Raw genomic sequence first — 25,624 nt, 5'->3', positions numbered from 1 at the left:
TAGAGCAACACAGCATGGAAATGGGCCCTTTGGCCCAACTGGTGCATGCCGTGATGTTGCGAGAAATTTTGCAAATGCATACATCGGGGAATTCCAGATTGGACTTGGGTGTGTAACTTTGCATGGCTGAATAACACTGTCATTGGTTGTGTTGATATAGTCAATGGCCATTTGGGCAAAATACGAGAGGGCTGCTGACCGGGAATGATAACCCAGCATGAGTCACTGTCTTCAGGAGTAGTGAGAAGAAAACCCTTTGGGGGGAAAGTATTTGTTTTCATAAGTTCATAAGACATAGGAGCAGAATTAGGCCATTCGGCCCATCGAATCTGCTCTGCCATTCGATCATGGCTGATATGCTTCTCATCCCCATTTTCCTGCCTTCTCCCCATAACCCTTCAACCCATTACCAATTAAAAATCTGTCCAACTCCGCCTTAAATTTACTCACTGTCCCAGCATCCACCGCACTTTGGGGTAGCGAATTCCACAGATTCACAACCCTTTGGGAGAAGTCGTTTCTCCTCAACTCTGTTTTAAATTTGCTACCCCTTATCCTAAGACTATGACCTTTTGAGTTGAGTGTAGCTACCTTGGCTTTTTGTTTAGACATGGACTTTTTCTTTTGCTTGAACAAGCCTGGCAAACAGATTTGCTGGTAATGCATGAGAACGTCTCTCACTTATAACTTTGAACCATTTCTCTGTCGGGGTTGTAAGCAATGAGAAATAGCAGGTTGTGTAGTCCTTATGTTTATTACTGTGAGTGAAGGAGTGCTGGAGCATTGCTTTATATTACATGATGATGACTGTTCTTGCTCGGGGTTGTACACAAATTTGGAACCGACATTTGGCTAACTATTAATTCCTTCATTCGAGAAGCAAAGACACACAGCTTCATTAGAAAACTTCATTTTAGATTATTTCGTCCGAACTGTATTTAGATTTATCTGAATTATTTTCTGTTTTTAACTAACCAGGGGGAATTGGATTGGAGAAGCTCCTTATAAACATGGTCGACCATGCTCAGAATGTCCACCCAGCTATGGTGGAGGCTGCAAGAACAATCTCTGCTACAAAGGTATATAAATCTATTGTTCTGTGCCCAATAAAATGGATCAGCAAAAAACTTTTAACATCCTAAAATAATCCTAAGGTTTACTTAACAAGAAACGCAGCTTGTTTGAAAATGGATGAGTGTTCACTTATATTTTACCCAACATTTTGCATCACCAATACAACCTGGGTCACTAGTATAGTTGGGCGATCTCTGTGGCTGCAAACAGTAACATAAGGGCCAGAATCTTACCACTGTTTACTACTGTTCACTGAATTTGGCCGTCAAATTCTCTGACCTTGCTGCAGCGGGAGCGTGGCGTGAATGGGCGGTAAGATCGCGCCCAAGGTCTCAGTTAATGGCGTCCTTCAGGTGACGAGAGTGAAGGTGGAATGTGATGCTCACACTCATTTGGGAGAAGATTACAAAAGCAGGGAAGTTATGCTGGAGTTGTATAGAACTTTGGGGAGGTCATAGCTGGAGTAGTGTCTGCAGTTCTGGTCGCCACATGATGGGAAGGTTGTGATTGCACTGGAAGGGGTGCAGAGGAGATTCACCGGGATGCTGCCCGGGATGGAATATTTAAGTTATGAAGAGAAGTTGTGTAGGCTTGGGTTGTTTTTGTTGGAGCAGAGAAGACTGAGGGGCGACCTGATCGCGGTGTCCAAGATTATGAGAGACATGGACAGAGTGGATAGAGAGCAGCTGTTCCCCTTAGTTGAAGGGTCTGTCGTGAGGGGATATAGGTTCAAGGTGAGGGGCAGGAGGTTTGGAGGGATGTGAGGAAAAACCTTTTTAGCCAGAGGGTGGTGATGGTCTGGTCTGGGATGCGCTGCCTGAGAGGGTGGTGGGGGTGAGTTACCTCACATCTTTAGAAAGTATCTGGATGAGCACTTGGTACATCATAACATTCAGGGCTATGGGCCAAGTGCTGGCAGATGGGATTAGGTGGGAGTTCAGGTGTTTCTAATGTGTCGGTGAGGTGTCGATGGGCCAAAGGACCTCTTCTGCGCTGTATGATTCTATGATTCTAAGGTGGAAGGAAAGGCTTGGGTTGAAATAATCTGAAATGTGAGCAATGGAGACAGGTAAAGTCCATAAGATGAAGAACTTGCAATTGACTTAAAGCCTTCAGTGAGGATATGAGAATAAAGATCTAAAGTTCAGAATGAGAAATGGGGATTGAACATTGGCCACTTCAGAGGAATAATAAATGGGAAGCATAATCAAAGGAGAATAGGACAGATTTGCACCAGCAAGGGAAATGTAGACAAAAAACTGGGGTCTTTGAATGGAATATTCTATATATCATTTATGCAAAAAAAGACTGAATGAAAATTTTTTTATTAATTCATTTGTGGGACAAGGGCATCGCTGGCTGGCCAGTGTTTATTACCCATCCCTAGTTGCCCCTGAGAAGGTGGTGGTGAGCTGCCTTCTTGAATCGCTGCAGTCCACGTGCTGTGGGTTGACCCACAATGCCGTTAGGGAGGGAATTCCAGGATTTTGACCCAGCGACTGTGAAGGAACGGCGATATATTTCCAACTCAGGATAGTGAGTGGCTTGGAGGGGAACTTGTATTAAAAATAGCATTAATCGGAATTATAATTAGTTGTAATCATTATTTATTTCCGCTTTCAATTTAAATTTAATTGAATTGAACTTTCCAACAATTAGTTTATTGCAATGTTATATTTCTTAGAAATGTTGTTTTTGTAACATTGGAACAGGCAGCGCAGCAGTTTTGCATTGGCTGCACAATGTCTAGTTTACTAAAGGGAGTTTAAAATTTACCTCAGTTTAAATAAAAATATGGCCATCAGGAAAAAAAAATTTGTTCAGTTAAAATCACATTATGTGGTTTACAATTTATTTTTCTGTTTGTTACAAGTAAAAGATTTCAATGTCTCACTGCTCAGGTTAAATTAATATAATTTTCTGTCGACTGATTTTAAATTCTTAATCCAGTTGATTTTGGCTTGCATAATCCACTCCTGTGATGAATGGCCACTTGTTTTCTCAACACAACCTTTCACTTTGAGCTGCCAGGTTCTTTTTCAACAGCTGACTTGACACAAACTTAAACTTCTGAGCAGAATGGAGAGGATAGTGAGCTATACTGGGGACAGATAAGGTGACATGCAGATTTCACAAAATACAGGGCGGCACGGTGGCAGAGTGGTTAGCGCTGCTGCCTCACAGCGCCAGGGACCTGGGTTCAATTCCGGCCTTGGGTCACTGTCTGTGTGGAGTTTGCACATTCTCCCTGTGTCTCTGTGTGGGTTTCCTCCGGGTGCTCCGGTTTCCTCCCACGGTCCCAAGATGTGCAGGTTAGGTTGATTGGCCATGCTAAATTGCCCCTTAGTGTCAGGGAGATTAGTGGGGTTACGGGGATAGGGTCTTAGTGGGATTGTTGTCAGTGCAGACTTGATATACCAAATGGCTTCCTTCTCCTCTGTCGGGATTCTGTGATCGAATTTGGAAAAAGGAAGTCTCAGGCCTAATCCTCACTTTATGTAGACTTGTCTGATGTATCTTTATTTATCAATGGGGCCACTGAAATTGTCTTTTATGGAGGTGGTGGGGGGTGGGGAGGGGTGGGGTGAGGGGGGTGGGGTGAGGGGGGTGGGGGGGTGAGGGGGGAGTGGGGGGGGGGGGTGAAATGTGGTCAACATTCCTGATGCAAACTGCTGTACAAAGACCACTGCTGGAAGTGGGTGCGGTCAGGATCGAGGTTTGACATAAGGCCTCCTGTGATTTGAAGAGCCTCCTGTCACTCCACTCCATTCAGGGCAGTGCTGTGCACCCCTGTCCAAACCTATGGCTCAGGTCGAGAGAAAACTCGAGGGTTGAAGTCTACTGTCACCTCACTGTCGCCTAACTGGAGATATCCATTTCCGTACACATTTTACTTTTTGATATGTAAAGCTAAATTAGGTTAGATTGAGCTAGATATTGGGGGAGGAGGTGTATTTTCTGCCCCTATTTTCAGAGAATCCAAGGGGAATTTCCAAACAGCTTTTACACAATTAGGATTTCCTGTTCCAATGATCCCCGCAACCCACCAATGATGCAGTGGGGTTCCCGCAATGAGAGGTGGAGAACCCCATTAATATACATTATAATATCATTAGTGAGCTTCCCCCGCTCTATTACCACCCCCTCCCCACATTAGATAATACCCCCTCCCCCTCCACTGATGTGATGTCACGTCAGCGGGATTTTGACAAGCGGGGACCTGACGAACCCGCTGGGGACGCACAGGTAAGTTGGTCCCCAGGGGGGAGAGGGTCATGCCTTGGTGGAACCCTTGCACTCCCCCTGACACTGCCCCCCCAGCAGGGGCATTTTCAGGGAGCAGTGTCGGTGTGGGGGAATTTCCAATGGAGATGTCCATGGGTGATGGGGGCATCCCCCCGTGGTGGGGGATGTGCCATCCCTTCCTTCCTGCCCTTTTACCAAAAGAACGGCCTTTCCACTCTTGTTGACCTTCCACAATCCAATGTTCAATGTATTATGGCAGTGGAGGTAACATTAGGTCTTTAATTGCCACCTCAATTGGGCTGCTAAGAGCCTCAATAGGCCTAAGAGCTGAGGGGGGGATGCCTTATCCACTATCATATGGATCGGCTGGGTGGGTGGGAAGACGGTGAGGTACCCACCTGTCATATTTTATGTGCCAATCCCACCAGAAACATGCCCAGAGGGGTGGGGTGGGGGTTCCTGATATTTTTGCCACTAAAAGCACTCAAGCATTTTCAAGATGTCCATTCATATTTAGACATAGGCTGGAATTCTCCAACCTCACTCGCAACTGGGATTCTCCAGTCCTGCTGCAGTGAATGGTGATTTGGCTGAGTGCCAAGTTCTCCATCCTCGCTGGCAGCAGTGGTGGGGCGTACGAGATCAGAGAATTCTGGCCATGATGTATGTATGTCTGTGTTCATGCATGTGTCACAGGGCACAGAAGCTAAGGTACCTATTTAACAAAGATCAGTGGTTGAGCGAGTGTCTAATGTACAAATCTACTTGCTAATACTTGTGCATATTTCACAAGTAGCCTTTTAACAGAGGGATCTTCCAATCTTTGTGAGGGGCGTGGGGGGAATCAAATTGACAATTCATTATGCTTTGCAAAAATGGCGACCTCTATTGTTGAAGGTGAGGTCTATTATTGGTGTGCAAGTTCAGGACTGTCTACAGTTCACACATTGAGCCTTCCTTCTGCTGAAAAGAGTGTGAAAATAAATGGGGTGGAAACGGGGAAAAAAACACACGAAAATAAACAGAGAAAATATATCTTGATTCACTGCATCTGAATTAAAGTTCTGGGCCCAGGGTGTGCAAAACGTTATTTAATTTTGTTTCCACATTTATCCTTAGACATTGCAATGAGAACGCCAGAGCACGAGCAAACCAATGAGGTGGAGCCTCCCCAGATCAACACAGATGCATTAATCCCATGGACAGTGCCACATTCCCAACCAAAACCTCAACCACAACCACAGCCACAGCCAAAGGAGGAACCTAACAGCCTGGAGTACATGAGTAAGGATGAATTTCAGCTTTATGCATCCTTCACTTAAATGCTACAGAAAGCATCAGGAGTTTAATGTGCCGCTTTGAAAAAAGAAATTCTTGCACAGCTCTCCAGTGTCTCAGGAGCGCAAGTGAAGATTGGTCTTTGTTGCAAGGCATAAGTGCAAATTAGATTGAGAAGCTGAAAGTGGGCTAATAGTAATGTAGCAATAAAGCATTTGTGTGGGCGGTCCATTTAATTACAAATGGAATCCCCCTCAGGGCAGTGAGAGATGGTTGTAAGCGCATACGTAGAACCAATGATCTGCACACTCTATGCACATGGTTGCAAAGGTCCTTGGGATAGGGAACTCATAGCTTCCTGAAAACACCTTATACTTATGGTTAGAACAGAAACCCCAATATAATTATTCATTAGCATCGGGTAATGGTAGTTCTTCTCCTTTGCCTATGTCAGTCTTATCTAGTTCTAGTTTCATATTTCTACCTTCTATTGTAGTTAGTGTTTGCTCTTTTGTCCTTTATTCCATTCCCTCTTCCCCATATGTCCCCCTACACCACCTCCAAAACATGCAGAACTCTTTACTGTCTCATTGTGATGGACACTTAATGCTTTCTAACCCTTATTATATAACAATACTCAATATTTTCTACCATGTTTCCATCATGCCTAAATCAAAAAGTTTGTTAAAAAAAATAACAGGATCCTTGGACTTTAGATGTAGTGGCAGAGAGGACAAGGATAGTATACTAAACTTTAATAAATCATTGGTATATCCCCAGCTGGAGTATTAGGTTTAATTCTGGACATCACAGTCTTTGGGAAGGATGTCAAAGCCTTGGAGAGAATGAAGAGGAAAGTTATCCGAATTATACAAGGGATGAGGGACTTCAGCCAAGTGGAGAGACCAGAGAAGCCGGGATTGTTCTCCTTAGAACAGAGAAGGTTAAGGGGAGACTTAATAGCGGTGCTCAAATTTATTAAGGGTCTTAATTGGAATAAATCGGGAGAAACTGAATAGAAAAGAAAAATTTGTAGGGGTACGGGGAGAAAGCAGGGAAGTGGGGCTAAATGGTACCCATCAATGCATAAGCATAAAGATTAATTCTGTGTTGTAGGATTCTATAACTCATTCAGAAAACCATTCATTGCCAACATTTTCCACCTTTTAATTCTAGCATCCTTCCCAAAGGTTCAACCATCTTCATTTCAGCTCTCAGTCCCTGAGTACCTGTCGTAAGAATAATTCTACTCCAGAGCCCCACTATACTAATAGCATGACTACTTACTAAAGCAGTAGTCCCCATGAGATTCTTCCTGTGTCTCAGCTATCTGCTTAACCAGACAAAGCAAAATGGTTAAAATTTCTATCATAACTCCTAAGGTGAACCTCCGACCATGATTCGGATCAATGGATGCTGTTTATATCTACCTATCAGCAATACAAGATCTTTAGGATGGGTGATGCCTTGTTGTTTGTTAGCATTCAGTGAATACTTCTGGGAGATGCTATTCATCCAGGATAGATTGAAGACTCGGCGATAGTGCGGTTATTGAGTGTCCAAATCTAACCATTGCCTTTGTTTGGAGAGTCGTGTTAACTTGAATTTCAGCTGCATTATGGGCCTACACAAGCACCATTTATTTTTGAGACTTCAGTTGATTAGCCCGTGATCTAGGCAAGTGGCCGTACCACTACTGAAAGTGTGACTGGGTATTAGTAATGTTTTCCCGGTTCTGAATATTCTTCGATTTGGGCCTAATTTCTTAACGTTGTCAGTACAGATAGGGGGACCCTTCATCGATAGTCAAACCACAAGCTGGCAATGTGCTGATGCACATGAGAGTTAGGACAGCCCATTCTATCCTCTATACAGCAACTTGAGGTGGTTTCCACACTCCCCATTCCCCTCTTACCGGTGATTTTGGATGATTCGGATTCAACAGGAATTCTCCACTTTAAACATGTATCATTCCTTCTGCAGTGTAGGTATTCCCAATCAGCTTCGATATCCGCCACTGACTGTCTCCATCCAGTTCCATCAATGATTTGGATACAAGCTTTCCCGGCAGGATAAATGGTTCTACACCCACCTAGTTTTACATCAATTTGGGTCTTATAATACTTATTTGTTATAAAAAGGACCCAATTGTCCCCTATGTCATTTAAAACCCTTTTTTGAATCTGATTTAAGAGCAACCATTCACTCAAGCTGTACGTTATGGCTCTTTGAACTGAACAAAAGTGAGTGTAGTCTTTTAATTAATTTTATCCTGAATAAGTTCTAAGCTTAATAACAATAAGTTGAATAATCTCCATCTCATCTGCTGCTCCAATGAATCATAGAATCTCTACAGTGCAGAAGAAACCATTCGGCCCATCGGGTCTGCACCGACTCTCCGACAGAGCATCTTACCTAGGCCCTTTCCCCCACCCTATCCTGTAACCCCATACATTTACCACGGCCCATCCCTCTAACCTACACATCTTTGGACACTAAGGGGCAATTTAACCTGGCCAATCCACCTAACCTCCACATCTTTGGACTGTGGGAGGAAACCGGAGCACCCGGAGGAAACCCACGCAGACACGGGGAGAACGTGCAGTAAAGTTAAAGTATATTTATTAATCACAAGTAAGGCTTACATTACACTGCAATGAAGTTACTGTGAAATAAACTCCACACAGGCAGTCACTCAAGGCCGGAATTGACCCCAGGACCCTGGCGCTGTGAGGCAGCAGTGCAAACCATCTTGCCACCCTGATGCTTTAGTTACCTTTATTTACTTTCTTATTATCTTGTTATGCGCGGGCAATGAGTTGATGCCTATATGCAGTACCTGTTACTAGTCCTAGCCATTCTCCTAAGTTCCTCTTTATTTTCCTTCTGTGACCTCCCCCCTCCTCCCCCCCACCCCCACCCCAATCCAGGTTACGCTGATTAGAGAGATGCTGTGTAGGTTTAATCATTTGCAAATACAGTTACTCAGGCTTTTGGGTGCACAGGCCTTTTGGCATAGTTGCAGCAGTAAAAATGAATGAAACTGGAACAATGTTGAAGCTTCATGTAACACTTCAAGCCCATTCTTTTGGCCTCTTTCAACGCCACCCGGAATACCTACCGGTCCATCGTCTGTCATCTCCATTGCTTATGCTATTTATGTAACCTCACTGCTCCAACCTTTCCTTATTTTTGGTCATGCTTCACAATGTTATTTGTCGGCTATCTGTGTTACCTGTTCTTTGGTTATCAGTCGTGCATGTTAACACTACTGGATCTGTTCCTTGCATCAACACCTTTCTTGGCAGAGGCTATTCTGTAATTCTCCTGTCTTGTAAGCGAAATACCTTTGTGACTCTCGCAACCACCATGAGAATCATGATCACCTGTAATAAAGAACAAATCTAGCGTGGATCTTCTGGATGTACCCTTGAATCGTTTACTTTGCATGAAATGCGATGCCTTTGTTAATTTTCTTATATCTTTCTGACATTTGTGGAGTGCAGTTGCTAAGTATTGAGTCAGATTATGCCCTGAAACTTAAAATCTAATAAAGCATTATACCTTTATGCTCAGCATTTCGACTTAGCAGTAGTGGTTGCTTAGTGAATCTCCGGGGAAGCTGATCTAACACGAGGAAACTTTAAAAAACACTGCTTATGGATGTAACAAATATAAATTCTCCGTAAAACAGATTGTACAAAAGAAGAGATGAACCCAGCTTCATCACAGCACCTCCAACCTTGGGGAGATATCAAGTACATTTAAAGAATCATTAGGAAAAAAATAGTAATCAGATCCTCTTCCTTCACCCCCCGACAGACACTAATCAGCCCCTTTCCCCACCCCCACACACAGTAATCAGCCCCTCTCCCCCCCCACACACACGGTAATCAACCCCTCTCCCCCACCCCCACACACAGTAATCAGCCCCTTTCCCCACCCCCACACACATTAATCAGCCCCTCTCCCCCACACACAGTAATCAGCCCCTTTCCCCACCCCCACACACAGTAATCAGCCCCTTTCCCCACCCCCACACACATTAATCAGCCCCTCTCCCCCACCCCCACACACAGTAATCGGCCCCTCCCCTCCTCACACACAGTAATCAGCCCCTCTCCCCCACCCCCACACACAGTAATCAGCCCCTCTCCCCCCCCACACACACAGTAATCAGCCCCTCTCCCCCACCCCCACACACAGTAATCAGCCCCTTTCCCCACCCCCACACACATTAATCAGCCCCTCTCCCCCACCCCCACACACAGTAATCGGCCCCTCCCCTCCTCACACACAGTAATCAGCCCCTCCCCCCACCCCCACACACAGTAATCGGCCCCTCTCCCCCACATAGTAATCACCCCTCCCCCCACACACAGTAATCAGCCTCTCCCCCCCCCCCCCACATACAGTAATCATCAGCCCCTCTCCCCACACATTAATTAGCCCCTCTCTGCGCCTCCTCACACACACACTCACACAAACCCCACCAAACACAGGCATACTGTAACCAGACTCTTTGTCCCCTATGTGAGGGACCATGACATCTTGGCTTTTCCCACACACTTTACTAGGCTGACTGCTGAGATGGCAGGTCTGTCATATGAGGAGAGACTAAGTCGGTTAGGATTATATTCACTGGAGTTTAGAAGAGTGAGAGGGGATCTCATAGAAACTTATTAAATTCTAACAGGATTAGGCAGGGTAGGTTCATCAAGAACGTTTCCTATGGTGGGGGAGTCCAGAACTCGACGTCATAGTTTGAGGATAAGGGGTAAACCTTTTAGAACTGAGGTGAGGAGAAATTTCTTCACCCAGAGAGTGGTGAATGTGTGGAATTCACTGCCACAGAACATAGTTGAGGCCAAAACATTGTGTGATTTCAAGAAGAAATTAGATATAGCTCAAAAGGGCTGAAGGGATCAAGGAATATGGGGGGAAGGGAGATCAGATATTGAATTCGATGATCAGCCATGATCAAAATGAATGGCAGAGTAGGTTTGAAGGGTCAAATGGCCTACTCCTGCTTCTCATTTCTATGATTTCCTCTTCTGCCTGCACCAGGCTGGTGCCCAGACATCCTGGGCTTCTTTGGCACTCGCTGCTAAAAGTGTTTTCTGAGGATAAAGAGTGTCTTGGATTCACCAGCTGCTCCTTGTTGATTGGCACCAAGCTGCCAATGAATCCAGATCTGTCCCACCAGAGTCTCCTCTCCATATCTCAGATGAGGGGGAAGCTTGTGACCTCAAACGTCATCTCTGTGACCGCCACTGAGGGTGGCGACCTGCAGTTTGGGAACCCCTGGTCTGGGGACAGGTCAGTTTAGGCGTTGTGTAATTCAAATAATGCCATGCTTTCAAGCAGAAGCAGGGAGTTCTGCAGAGAGTATTAGACTGGCTGGAATCCATTGGCATTGCTGGGTGGAATAGATTCACTTACTTTGCTCACTGTTGAAAACAGGGAACTTGGCTTTGAATGTGATGGCTTGATGAGTCCCAGACTGCTCAGAATAAGACTGTGCCTGCCTCTTCAGCCTGGCGGCATGGTGGTACAGTGGTTAGCACTGCTGCTTCACAGTGTCAGGGTCCAGAGTTCAATTCCAGACTTGGGTCACTGTCTGTGTGGAGTTTGCATGTTCTCTCTGTGTGGGTTTCCTCTGGGTGCTCCAGTTTCTTCCCACATTCTGAAAGATGTGCTGGTTAGGTGTATTGACCCAAACAGGCGCTGGACTGTGGCAACTAGGGGAATTTCACAGTAACTTCATTGAAGTGTTAATGTAAGTCTTACTTATGACTAACATTAACACTGCAATGACGTTACTGTGAAAGTCTTACTTGTGACTAATAAATAAACTTTAAACCCATCATCTATCTCCCTTTCCCTGACTAGACAACAGCTACTCAGTGTGTAGGGTGGTTCAACTACAGAATGTTGCAAGTGAACCTAGGAAAAAACCTGACATAACACCACCCTTCTCTGCACAGTGCAGAACGCAACAAGATCCATAACAAATAACAGAGACATTTGACTAGGTTTTACATATTTTCCTGATATTAAAATAGACAGAGCTTCTTTAAGGTTAACATTTGGGTTAGCATAATTATTGTATAAATTTGTTTAATTATATTTTTTAGCCTGTTCAGAAGCAAACTACTGTTCTTAAAGATATTTTCAATCTAAATATATTTTATTTGCTATATAAAAGATGGGATTATGTGGAATTTTGTGTGCATTAATGTAATATATTGTACAGTAAAAGTACACTTTAGAATGCTCACAGTGGATTTGTTTACAGATCAAAAGAAAAAGAATGCTATGGAACAAAATGCTTATTTTGGTCAAATATAATAATTTATGTGAGGTTCAGTTAGTTGCACAAAGCAAAACATATAATTTGGTTAATGTAATGAAAGACAGTGCTCCCTTCACACTCCTACTGCCTGCAGCCAAAACAGATGGAGTGCCTTGAGAGAGGCTTTTTGTTTACAAATTGCCTTCCCATCTGACAGTGCACAAAATGCGCCATAATTATATCCTTCAGTCTTAAGCTGAAGATGCCACCTCAGCCAGCAGCTGTACATGTTGCAAGGTTCAGCAATCAGCAGCACCCTGATGGTTTGCCTGATCGAACTGCATCATTTATCGATGTGAGTGGGGCAGTAACAAATTGGAAATAGTACAAACAAACTTTTCATTTCCCGCCCATGAGTGTAAGCTGCCCACTTTTTATTCTGTTGATTTCATGCTGTAATGGGTGAGCAGTTTACTCCAGCTGGTTGTGCGAGTTAAAAATTGCCTATGTTGTCCTTATAAGCAGCCTCTTTTCAGATTGACTGAATCAATCAAACAGCGCCCATAGGAAGACAGGTCGAATTTTATGGGCGGCACGGTAGCACAGTAGTTAACACTGCTGCCTCACAACATCAATGACCCGGCCTTGGGTGACTGTGTGTGTGTGTGTGTGTGTGTGTGTGGAGTTTTTACATTCTCCCTATGTCTGCGTGGGTTTCCTCCAGGTGCTCTGGTTTACTCCCACGCTCCAAAGATGTGCAGGTTAGGTGGATTAGCCATGCTAAATTGGCCCTTAGTGTTATCCTATGATGTGTAGGTTGGCGGGGCAGTGGGGGTGGGGTGGGGGGGCGGGGTGGGAAATATATGGGATTACGGGGATAGGGCCTTGATAAAAGTGCTCTGTCGGAGAGTCGGTGCAAACTTGAAAGGCCGAATGGCCTCCTTCTGCACGTAGGAATTCTGTGATTCTAATTTCTCTCAGTGGGCCGCTGCATTTTTCAGAATGGGTTTTGTTCCATGTTATTCCTAAAATAAAACACATTGGCTGTAATTTTTCAGCTATTCACACCCCGATGCCGTTGCAAGCAAGGACAGAGAATCTCTGTTCACTGCAGCGGGACCGAAAAATCCCGCTGAATGACTGGGATATTCTGGCCACGATCTTATCAGCATGATTGATCTTGGCACGTGCTTATCTTCCATGTGAGCAGTAGTCCCAAATTCATGTGCCCACCATGTTCACATATCTGTTTATTCCCAGTCAACCACTTACCTTATTTATTCTTAAATATTGACATGGACTCTGCTCCCATTAGTAATGATGCCAGGAGTTAATTCTAACTGTGGAGAAGCATTTTCTCTTGCTCTCTGTCCTAAATCTCTTATTTCAGTTTAGTCATGTGGGTAGGTTGGAGAAGTTGGGAGTGTTCTCCTTGTTCTCCTTCTAGAGATGGTTAAGAGATTTGATAGCAGTGTTCGAAATCATAAGGGGTCTGGACAGGGTAGATAAGGAAAAACTCTTACCATTAGTTAAAAAATTGAGAACCCAGAGGACATCAAAATGAAGTCATATGATGACTTACATACATATACACGGAGGTCCCTCTGTTCCTGTACTTTAGAGTTTCTCCCTTTATTTTATATTTCCTCTCCATATTCTTCCTACCAAAATGAATCACTTCACACCTATCTACGTTGAACTTCATCTGCCACTTGTCTGCCCAACATGTCTATGTCCTTCTGAAGTTTGAGACTATCCTCATCACAGTTGACAATATTTCCAATCTTTATAACATCTGCAAATTTTGAAATCATGCTCTGAACCACACAAGGGGAATTCTCTGGCCTCCCAGCTGCTTGTTTCTCGGCGGTGGGGGGTGGTGGGCTTTTCGTGGTGGTGGGAGTCTCTGGTCCTGCCGCTGACAATGGGATTTCCCATTGATGCCACCCCACACCACTGCAAAACCCACGAGAAAGGGTGCACTGCCAGACGGACCAGAGAATTCCGCCAATGTGAACGGTTGGGGAATTCCCCCCACAGGTCATTAATATATATCAGGAAGAGCAAGGATCCTAGCACTGACCCCTGGGGAACTCCACAACAACCCTTCCTCCAACCTGAAAAATGACACTTTTTCACTACTGCCTGTTTCCTGTCACACAGCGAATTTCTTATCCAGATGCCTACTTTCCCTTTTATTCCATGAGCTAGAATTTTGCTCACAAATCTGTTGTATGGCACTGTATCAAATGCCTTTGAAAATCCATATATACCACATCAATAGCATTGTCCTTAACCTTCTCAGTTATCACCTCCCCCTGGTGGCACAGTGGGTTAGCATTGCTGCCTCACAATGCCAGGGACCCAGATTTGATTCCCGGCTTGGGTCACTGTCTGTGCGGAGTCTGCACGTTCTCCCCCCGTATCTGCGTGAGCTTCCTCCGAGTGCTCCGGTTTCCTCCCACAGTCCGAAAGTGCTGGTTAGGTGCATTGGCCATGCTAAATTCTCCCTCAGTGTTCTTGAACAGGTGCTGGAGTGTGGCGACTAGGGGATTTTCACAGTAGCTTTATTGCAGTGTTAATGTAAGCCTACACTAATAAATAAACTACACTAAACTCAAAAACTCCAGCAAATTAAACATGATTTTCCATTAATTAATCTATCCTGGCTTTCCTTAATTATTCTGCACTTGTTTAAGTGACTATTGATTTTGTCCTGAAATAGTTTCCAGAATTATCCAGAATTCAAACTGATTGGTCTATCTTGCACCCCTCTTTGAACAATGGTTGATAACATTCACAATTCTCCGGTCCTCTGGCACCACCCCTGTGCATAAGGAAGACTGGACAATTATCACTAGCACCTCTTCAACTTTCACTCTCACTTCCCTCAGTAGTTTTGGATGCATCTCATGTGGTCCTGGTACCCTATCAATTTTAAATAAAGATAGCCGTTCTAACACCTACTCCTTCTCAATTGTAAATTTTTCTAGTGTACCCGTTACCTCCTCTCTCATCATGGCCTTGATAGCATCTCAAGATAAATTAAATATATTCATTTAATACCTCCGCTTTTCTCCCACCTCCACGTGCAAGTCCCCGTTTTATCCCCTGTCGGCCCTACTCTTTCTCTTACCATCTTTTTATTATTTATATGCTTATAGAAGATGTTGGGTTGCCTTTTATGTTTGCTGCCTGTCTCTTTTCATGCTCTCTCCTTGCTTTTCTTATTAGTTTTTTCACTTCTTGCCTGGTTCTTTTGTATTCAGCCTGATTGTCCATTGTATTTTCTACTGACATCTATTGTCCTCACTCATCTTCCTTTTCATCTTCACCTCCAGCTCTCTCGTCATCCAGTGTGCTCTAGATTTATTTTCCTACCTATCCCTTTCAAGGAAACATATCTTGACATTGGCTGCAGTACTTTTTCTATGAAGGTGGTCTATTGTTCAGCCAGTCTTTTCTGTCAACATTTAATTCCAACTCACTCGACTCAATTGCCTTCTCACCCCATTGAAGTTGGGGAACGTCACTAAGTGAATCGCTCCTGGAGAGAAAGAGCAGACAAGACGGGTTGAATGGTCTCCTTTTGTGCTGTACCTATTCTGTGATTTCATCTTCTATCCATGTCCCCTTAATTTAGACCTTGCAACTGAACTAAAGACATATTTTTATGTATCCGTCCTCATCTGTTCATAATTTCAAACACCTTTATAAAATCATCTATAATCTCTCTTAATGAAAACTGCCGCGATTTTTCTAATCTTTCTTTCTATTTGTGTTTTCTCAGACTAGGCATTCTCAGGACTAGACAGGGTAGATGCAGGAGGATGTTCCTGATGGTGGGGGTTTCCAGAACCAGGGGTCACAATCTGAGGATACAGGGTAGATCATTTAGGATGGAGATGAGGAGACATTTCTTCACCCATAGAGTGGCGAGCCTGTGGAATTCATTACCACAGGAAGTAGTTGATGCCAAAACATTGAATGTATTCAAAACAGCAGCTGGATATAGCACTTGGGACGAACGGGATCAAAAGTCATGGGGAGAAAGCAGGATTAGGCTATTGTTGGACGATCGTGATGAATGGTGGAGTAGGCTCGAAGGCCTCCTCCTGCTTCAACCTTCTATGTTTCTATGATTATGTGTTGTACTCTCTCGATTGCCTCAGCATCTTTCGTGATAAGTCCAAAACACAATTCAACAATTATGGTTTTACTAAGATTTTACATAGATTTACCATCGCATCTCAATGTTCATATGCTCACTGTTTCCTTTTCGATTTGACTTAAATTACTCTGCTTTTGGATTGTTTGAATAACACGTGACTGTCTTCCAATTTTCCAGCTCAAATCATCAAGTGTGAAAGTAAAATGAGAGATAAATGCAAAGGGACACCGTGCAACAGGTATCGTTGTTGATTCCTACATCTGTATTTGTGTCTAATATTCTTGTATTTCCAGTGCACTGACACATAAATGCCAGCAGACATGCTGAGTCTTTTTTCCAGCATTTACTGTTCTTATTTCAGAAGTTTTCAAGTTTATATCTGGCTGTATAACACGAGTTCAACATATCTAGTGTTTTCCCACAATGTTGTGACAGTTCTGCTTTTGTTACGTTGGTACTAAGCCTTTGAAAAGAAAATTGGCAGTAGTGGTGTTGCCATTAAAGGTACTGCAGAGCTGAATGTCAAAACTTGACATTTGATCCATTATGTTAATGGTTCGACATATAGCAGCAATGAAGGCCAGAAAAAAACATACTTTTAAACTGGCAGTGAGAGCACTTAATATGAGTAAATGTTTTAAACATTTATTTTGATCAATTTGCTTGTTAAAATTTATCTTCAAAATGCTCTGTGACCTGCTGATGTTCAGGTGTTAAGCAGCAAGCGCAGAAATATTGACTAATAGAGTTCTTGTTGTTGTTTAGGTATAAGTGCCCAAGGAATTGCGGATTCTCAAAGGCTAAAGTAATTGGAACACTTTATTATGAAACGGTAAGAGCTCGAACGCCTCTCAGCTTATCATTCCCTTGACGATCCACAAAGGTTTCTGGGATGTGGCTACTCCTGTCGGCTGACCTCACCAAGGGTTATAGATAGGGCCAGGAGATGCAGGCCTTTGGTGGGAAGTGGGGGAGAGGGGGAAGTGGGGGTTGGGGGGGGGGGGGGAGATAAGGAGCACCTGAGGTACTATTTTCTTGCTCCACATTCAATGAAGGTGGCATGTGGAATCAGCTTGGTGTGGTGGGGGGTTGCTGATGATGCCAATCTCCATACCCCTGGAGTTCCTAAGAGACACAGAAATCTTGGCTGCCACCCCAACCCTACATCCTTCCTCGTCATAGAACTACTTTTAAATGTCTGTTTGAAAAATTGAGTTGTTCCTCAACTCAGGCCTGGAACTCCAGGCGGACCCCACTTCTGCAGGGGGGTCGGACATAATGCAGCCTCCCATCAGAAGGTGATGGTGTGGGAACACTTATTGGCTGGTGTTCCCATCTTCCATGATGACCATTTAAGGACAGGCAGTGGCTGTGTTCCGATTAGACCATTCTGGAGAATCTGAGAGTCCTGGCTGGGTTTGTAGCATTCCATCGGGTTTCCAGTGGAGTTTATTGGAACCATCTTGGACTTTTAGTGGCCTATTGTTTTTCTGGTATTTTGGCTGGCAGTGCGGCAGATGGACAAAACATTTCTCTTGTCTATTAATAGCAATCCAGCATTTGCCGGGCTGCAATGCACCAAGGGATTATCAGTAATGAAGAAGGTGGGCTGGTGGATATGACTCGAAAGGGAAAGATCCCATTTTTTGTCAAATCTTCTCGAAATGGTGTCCAGTCTCTGAGGTAAGAGCTTCCAATATATGGGTAGAAGTATTCGAGTCTTTACTGATTTAATTTTGATGCTGCGGCAAAATTCTTAACAGTTATGTATAAATCAACCGGGGTTAGCTGGGCTTTTTAATCTTCATGAAACTAAAGACTAAAATTACAATTCTAAAATAAAATGATTATTGCTACTGTGTAGAGGATAAACACAGTAAGAAGTCTCACAACACCAGGTTAAGGTCCAACAGGTTTATTTGGTAGCAAAATCCACTAGCTTTCGGAGCGCTTGCTGCCCCTTCGTCAGGTGAGTGGGAGTTCTGTTCACAAACAGGGCATGTAAAGACACAAACTCAATTTACAAAATAATGGTTGGAATGCGAGTCTTTACAGGTAATCAAGTCTCAAAGGTACAGACAATGTGAGTGGAGAGAGCGTTAAGCACAGGTTAGAGAGATGTGTATTGTCTCCAGACAGGACAGTTAGTGAGATTTTGTAAGCCCAGGAGGATAAACACCAACATAGAAATGGTGAATTGAATGACCAGTCTTTGTGCAGTGACTTTTATGTAATTGCTTTACACAGTATATTAATTTATTGGATGGCAATGTATGCAGTCTAGACTGGAACGATAAAAGTGCGTGCGCCTTGATCTAGTTCTCATCAACCTGAGTTATGAGAAAAAAAAACTGTGGTGCAACATGGCACTAAACGGAGGAACTCACCATCTCTTGCCATAAAGTTATCAGGAGATTGGCCAGAGCTCTGGAAAAGCTGGATCAATGGTTGTTTTTAGCCATTTAACACTGCTTTTTGGGCAATTGTGCTGACCTCCAGCTGGAGACCTCCATGGAAATTTCAAGTAATTATATAGAGCCCCTCTAGGCATGTGGCCACTGAGTTGATTAATCACTAATTATAAAGGCTAATAAAACTGGCAAATATCAATAAGCCAAGGGTGCCTGGCTTAGGGACCCTTTTGTTGCAGGTTTACAAGCCCTTTTCTCTCGCTCATTCACTCACTCGCAATCACTCTCAGAGGAAGATATGAAGATAGCTTACATGTGTGTGCAATTAATCTGTTTGGTATTAGCCAACTGCGATTTTCTTGGCAATAACACTTCATTGGCCAAGAAGGCAAAATTCAGGCTATAGTAGTCAAAACTGGATTCCACAGTTTGATTTTTGGTTGTGTTCCAATATGGTACATGATAGCTGATTAATTGAGGGGTAGAAATCATGACATTAGGGATGATGATGATTGTCATTCAAAGTCCATCACTGATCTGCAATTTAATTCATATGATTTTATTTACAGCAAGTTCAAGTCAGCAAATGGATTCAGTGTATCCGCAGTGACTAGTAAGTTCATTTCTTCAAATTTTCATATGGTTCAAGAAGTTTTAGTTTATTGCGTATTACTTTCACTTTGAGTGGTGTCGTTGTACTGAACGTAATTATATGATCTTGTTTTACCAGCTCAGACAGTTGACTGCTATGCAACGGTGGCTGAACTGTGTCCATTCAGCAAACCAGTCACTCATTGTCCCAGGTAAGACAGGTACAATGCCTATCTGTCATTCTTCTCCAACAATTCAGATAAACATTGCAGATTATTATGGAGAAATATTATGCAAAACATCATTGGGTCATGAGTGGAGCCCAGTCCATCACTCAAACCAGCCTCCCATCCATTGACTCTGTTTACACTTCCCGCTGCCTCGGAAAAATAGCCAGCATAATCAAGGACCCCACGCACCCCGGACATTCTCTCTTCCACCTCCTTCCATTGGGAAAAAGATACAAAAGTCTGAGATCACGTACCAACTGACTCAAAAACAGCTTCTTCCCAGCTGCCATTAGTCTCTTGAATGGACCTACCTCACATTAAACTGATCTTTCTCTGCACCCTAGCTATGACTGTAACACTACATTCTCCACTCTCTCCTTTCCTTCCCTATGTATGGTATGCTTTGTCTGTAGAGTGCACAAGAAACAATATTTTTCACTGTATACCAATAAATGTGACAATAGTAAGTCAAATCAAATCCCTGTAACCCCACATATTTACTCCATTAATCCCTCTAACCTGCACATCTTTGGACTGTGGGAGCAAATTAGAGCACCCGGAAGAAACCCATGCAGACACGGGGAGAATGTGCAAACTCCACGCAGTCACCCAGGTCCGAATTGAACCTGGGCCCCTGGTGCTGTGAGGTAGCCGTGCTAACCTCTGTGCCACCATGCTGCCCATCCTACACTCTTCAATGGACTGATTCCTTTTTTTGTTTGTGTCTCTATCCCTTTGTCTTACATTTGGTGATGGTGCTCCACAATCTCAATCTTCGGAACTCCTTCCCTGGATCCCTGCTCACTCCACTTCTTCCTCTTTCAAAGAATTCCAAAACATATCTATTTTATCAAAGTTTGGCTCGCCTCGACTAATCTTTCACTAAAAGGCTGGACATCCATTGTGTTTCCATTAATCAAGAACCCTAAGGGTGCCAGATCAATGCAAGAAAGTAATATTAATCACTCAGTTATACTTTGCTTCACCGTGTTACTGTGAAGCTAAACCACAAGGATAAAGCTGAAGCTTAATACAAAGTTAAACAGGCATGAACCCTTTTACAACTCCTTAATGTAATTTACTTTATCTTGACCTCGTTTCCACCTGTCACTTGCTGTTGTTTCTTCTGTGTCACCTAAAGTTTATTTATTAGTGTCACAAGTAGGCTCACATTAACACTGTAATTAAGTTACTGTGAAAATCCCCTAATCGCCACACTCTGGCGCCTGTTCGGGTAGAGGGAGAATTTAGCATGACCAATCCACCTAAGCACTATGTCTTTCGGACTCTGGGAGGAAACCGGAGCACCCGGAGGAAACCTACGCAGACATGGGCAGAACGTGCAAACTCCACACAGACAGTGACCCAAGCCGGGAATCGAACCCTGGTCCCTGGTGCTGTGAGGCACAGTAAGGAGTCTAACAACACCAGGTTAAAGTCCAACAGGTTTATTTGGTAGCAAACGCCACTAGCTTTCGGAGCGCTGCTCCTTCGTCAGGCGAGTGGGAGTTCTGTTCACAAACAGGGCATATAAAGACACAAACTCAATTTACAGAATAATGAATAATGATTGGAATGCGAGTATTTACAGCTAATCAAGTCTTAAAGGTACAGACAATGTGAGTGGAGAGAGCATTAGCACAGGTTAAAGAGATGTGTATTGTCTCCAGACAGGACAGCCAGTGAGACTTTGCAAGTCCAGGCAAGTTGTGGGAGTTACAGATAGTGTGACATGAACCCAAGATCCCAGTTGAGGCCGTCCTGATCAATTCTGTGACTGCTGTGAGGCAGCAGTGCTAACCAGTGTGCCACCGTGCCGCATCTTTCCACTCGTTAAGCTCTTGGTAAAAACCGGATTTGAAACTGCGCACCTGTATTTAAATGGAAGAATTTTTATGTCATTGTAGCTGTAAGATTGTATTGATTAATCTCTGCGTAACTCCGATAATAATGTTTTATTGTGCATTTCCCAAGTTACAGACTAATTTATTTGATCCTTAGAATTAACTGCCCACCGAACTGTTTGGAAGAGTTTCCCTTTTGGGCGCGGGTCATCGGCAACAAGATTTATTCTGATGTAAGTATATTTTACTTGATGCCGTTGTTACACATTATCTAGAAGTGTAAGTGCTTGGATCAAGCAGTAGCATGGAGTGTAGAAGCCACTTTTGTGGGATGGGTTGTGCAGCTTGTGCTCACAATGTCTGACGCTAATCCAATGTAACATCCCATGAGAAAAGAACATTTGTTCACCTCTCCGGAAGGTTCACAGAGTATTCTGTTTTTCATTCTGTACTGTGCTTTCATTAATGTCAGAACAGTGTTTCTAAAAGCTGGATAACAGCAACCAGAAAAGAGAAAGCCAGTGAAGGAGCTTTCCGTTGCGGTTACTTTATTCACTTTCTCAGTTTTGTTTCCTGTGCGATGACCAATTGTGTTTTTGGTACTGGTTCATTCTAGCAGATGTTCTGTTTTCTAAATCCTTTTGTTCCTCGTTTGCTGCTAGCATCATATTTCACAGTAAAAAAACATTGAAGCCATGAAACATATATTTTTCATTAATAGCTGCATCCACAACAGACTAGATAACTATTACTGACAGACTGATACAATTTATATGATCCAAATCAATAAGTGTCTCCTTCCATATAATGTGAAGTGTCTGTGCTAAAGATCTCTTACAGGAATTGCATCACTGGACTGTATGAGGATCAAAGCCAGAGAAAACTCGTTAGAGAACAGGCTGATTATCATTAAAGCCCTTCAGAGTCGAAATAGACAAACAAAGAACAAAGAAAAGTACAGCATAGAAACAGGCCATTTGGCCCTTCAAGCCTGTGCTGATCATGACGCCCTAACTAAACAAATAAAAAACCTTCTGCCCTTACTCGGTCTGTATCCCTCTATTCCCTCCCTACTCATGTGCCCATCCAGATGCCTCTTAAATGTTGCTAATGTGCCTGCCTCCATCACCTCCTCTGGCAGCGCATTCAGACACCCACCACTCTGCGTGAAAAACATCCCCCGCACATCTTGCTTAAACTTTCCCCCTCTCATCTTGAACCTGTGCCCCCTTGTAATTGACACTTCCACCCTGGGGAAAAAGCCTCTGACTCTCCACCCTGTCTATGCCTCTCATAATTTTGTAGCCCTCTATCAGGTCTCCCCTCAGCCTCCGTCTTTCCAGTGAAAACAATCCTAGTTTATTCACCCTCTCCTCACAGCCAACACCCTCGAGACCAAGCAACATCCTGGTGAACCTTCTTTGCACCCTCTCCAAACCTTCCATGTCCTTCTGATAGTGTGGTGACCAGAACTGCACGCAATACTTCAAATGCGGCCTAACCAAGGTTTTATATAGCTGCAACATGATTTGCCAACTCTTGTACTCAATGCCCTGGCTGATGAAGGCAAGCATACCCATAGGCCTTCTTAATCACCAATTTGTCATGTCTGTCTAATCACGGACGTTACAAATTCAGAATTCAATGAGTATTTATTTAGGCAGGAATGCTAATATGCTTTGATTTAATAATAGTTTAATGAACTTTTATCTGAATTCCTTTAATCTCCCCAGCAGATGTTTTTAACAATTCCTTTTTGCAACATTAATGGTAAAAGTTGATTGATTAGATTATATTTGAGACTCTTTAATTTACTTAACTAAGCAATTTTTATGGATTCTTCTTTGATGGCTCTAAATTTAGAATCAGTCAAGTTAGAACCTAGAATTCAGAGTCCATTTTAGTTCAAAAGTGACATATATCCCTTTTAGCCTCTGTTCCGTCATATTGACTGCATGTGAGACAACCAGGAATATTAATAAAATAATTGGCTGAATTCATATGAATAGTCACACATCCTGATATTCTCAGCAGGGTCAGTTTTGCTTTAAGAGGGCAACTGGGGTGGCATGGGACTCAACTGTAAACACACAACTATAGACATTCCCAGAGTTAATCCATTGTGTTCCACCTAATGATCAGCCTTGGCCAGAATTGCCTAATTATGTGTCAGAATGCATTACTGATATAGAAGGAGGCGAAAGGAATGATTTACTGTGTGTAGGGCACATATTGAATAGCGGTGGTTTGCCAGGGAAAACCACGTGCAATGTCAGATGGCACAGCTACAAGCTGAAAGGGAGAGGAAGGGTATATTGTCTGACTATCAGGCAAAAAGCAAGTTAATGTAACTGGAAGGGAAAAGAAGTAATGGGGAAAAGCAATAGAAGTATCACATGGACAGACTAAGCCAAGATAAGCATTGATATAAAGGAGAAAGAACATAGTAATGATGAAGAAAGAATTGGAGCTAGTGTGTATGAATAGCGATCAGTCAATGTCTGTACCTACCATTCGCCTTGTGATAAGGAACAGTGCGGAAATAATGATGCTTGATTAAAAAGGACATTAACCTGCATTAATCTGATTCACTAGATTACATTTTAGACTCTAATTTGCCTAACAAAGCAACTTTTGTGGTTTCTTCTGATGAACTTTTTCCGGTTTTGTTCTGCATAATGCTTACATTTTAAAGATGAGTTTACCTGTGAATATCTTGTGTAGTTTTACATAAGAACATAAGAACATAAGAAATAGGAGCAGGAGTAGGCCATCTAGCCCCTCGAGCCTGCCCCGCCATTCAATAAGATCATGGCTGATCTGAAGTGGATCAGTTCCACTTACCCGCCTGATCCCCATAACCCCTAATTCCCTTACCGATCAGGAATCCATCTATCCGTGATTTAAACATATTCAACGAGGTAGCCTCCACCACTTCAGTGGGCAGAGAATTCCACCCTCTGAGAGAAGAAGTTCCTCCTCAACTCTGTCCTAAACTGACCCCCCTTTATTTTGAAGCTGTGCCCTCTAGTTCTAGCTTCCTTTCTAAGTGGAAAGAATCTCTCCACCTCTACCCGATCCAGCCCCTTCATTATCTTATAGGTCTCTATAAGATCCCCCCTCAGCCTTCTAAGTTCCAACGAGTACAAACCCAATCTACTCAGTCTCTCCTCATAATCAACACCCCTCATCTCTGGTATCAACCTGGTGAACCTTCTCTGCACTCCCTCCAGGGCCAATATATCCTTCCGCAAATAAGGGGACCAATACTGCACATAGTATTCCAGCTGCGGCCTCACCAATGCCCTGTACAGATGCAGCAAGACATCTCTGCTTTTATATTCTATCCCCCTTGCAATATAGGCCAACATCCCATTTGCCTTCTTGACCACCTGTTGCACCTGCAGACTGGGTTTTTGCGTCTCATGCACAAGGACCTCATACCCGCCTATGACAATAAAATTGTTTCTTCCCAATTGAAGCACAAGGAGGTCTTGTGGCATAGTGCGTAGCATTCTTACCTGTGAGCCAGAAGCTCTGGGTTCGAGTTCCACCTCAGGACTTGATGGCCAAGGAAGGTGTGCTCATGGCACAACCAAACAGGTTGAGAATGCCAATCTGCAAATCCTTCCAAACACGCCAATGGCTGGCGGTAAGAGTGGGAGAGAGTCCTGGTCAGCCATGTTTGATGTGGAGTGACGTCCCTCAAGATATAAGCTCCTGACGACAGACTAGTGACCTGTTCTAGCAATTGCTAGCTAAGGAAACAGACAAAAGTCGATCTTAGTGCACCATTAGATGCAGGAAGTGAATTGGAATAGTGTTGTTAATGGACAGGTTTTTCTATTCTGATGTGTTATTGCAGTACACAAGTTAGATGTCTTCATGATTACCCATTGGTGCATGGTGTACATATAAATGAGAAAACATAATGTTTATGTTCATAACTAGTTCCTCTTATGAACATCTTTTTGGTGTAAAGTTCTGCTAGATGAACTAACTCATCATCTCACTCAGTTTTGTGCTGATTATAAGAACATCTCACACTTATGGATGGCCTTTTGAATTCATCCTTCTAGACAGATCCTAAAGTTCTCCCCTTTTATCATCCAAATGCTCCAAGGGATTTTAACTGTCAGAAAGTTATTCTCTATATTCACCATTCTCTGTGTGTGGAAACTTTTCCTAATTTACATTTTATCAATGTGAATCTGCGTAGCCTTGTCCAAATTTAAATTCCAGATTTGTTTTTATTACTAAGAGAATTACATAGAAACAACAGCTGACAGACAGGCCATTTGGTTCAGCTGATTTATGCTGGTGTTCAGACTCTACACTAGCCTCTCCCACCCTGCTTCATATCATCTTATCAGAATCATTGTCTATTCCTTTCTCCTTCAGAAACCTATCTAGCTTTCCATCATGTATCTATGCAATTTGCCTCAACAATTCCTTGTGGTAGCAAATTCCACATTCTCCTACAC

At 43.3% G+C, this 25,624-nt stretch overlaps 1 protein-coding gene across 2 annotated transcripts in view; it reads left to right on the top strand.

The window, feature by feature from the left end:
* The window catches only part of LOC144492510 (cysteine-rich secretory protein LCCL domain-containing 2-like), a 56,203-nt gene that overhangs the window by 12,596 nt on the left and 17,983 nt on the right, over positions 1 to 25,624 (top strand). For both annotated transcript variants that reach the window (XM_078210604.1, XM_078210603.1), the window contains exons 6-13: positions 979 to 1,079; positions 5,440 to 5,604; positions 16,242 to 16,302; positions 16,830 to 16,896; positions 17,614 to 17,747; positions 19,045 to 19,088; positions 19,206 to 19,278; positions 21,298 to 21,373. In XM_078210604.1, the coding sequence (XP_078066730.1) occupies positions 979 to 1,079; positions 5,440 to 5,604; positions 16,242 to 16,302; positions 16,830 to 16,896; positions 17,614 to 17,747; positions 19,045 to 19,088; positions 19,206 to 19,278; positions 21,298 to 21,373 (721 nt within the window). The remainder of the gene's footprint in view (positions 1 to 978; positions 1,080 to 5,439; positions 5,605 to 16,241; positions 16,303 to 16,829; positions 16,897 to 17,613; positions 17,748 to 19,044; positions 19,089 to 19,205; positions 19,279 to 21,297; positions 21,374 to 25,624) is intronic.

This window comes from Mustelus asterias, chromosome 4 (assembly GCF_964213995.1).
Source record: "Mustelus asterias chromosome 4, sMusAst1.hap1.1, whole genome shotgun sequence".
Classification (NCBI taxonomy): Eukaryota; Metazoa; Chordata; class Chondrichthyes; order Carcharhiniformes; family Triakidae; genus Mustelus; species Mustelus asterias.
This window is presented reverse-complemented; position numbering and strand designations above follow the sequence as displayed.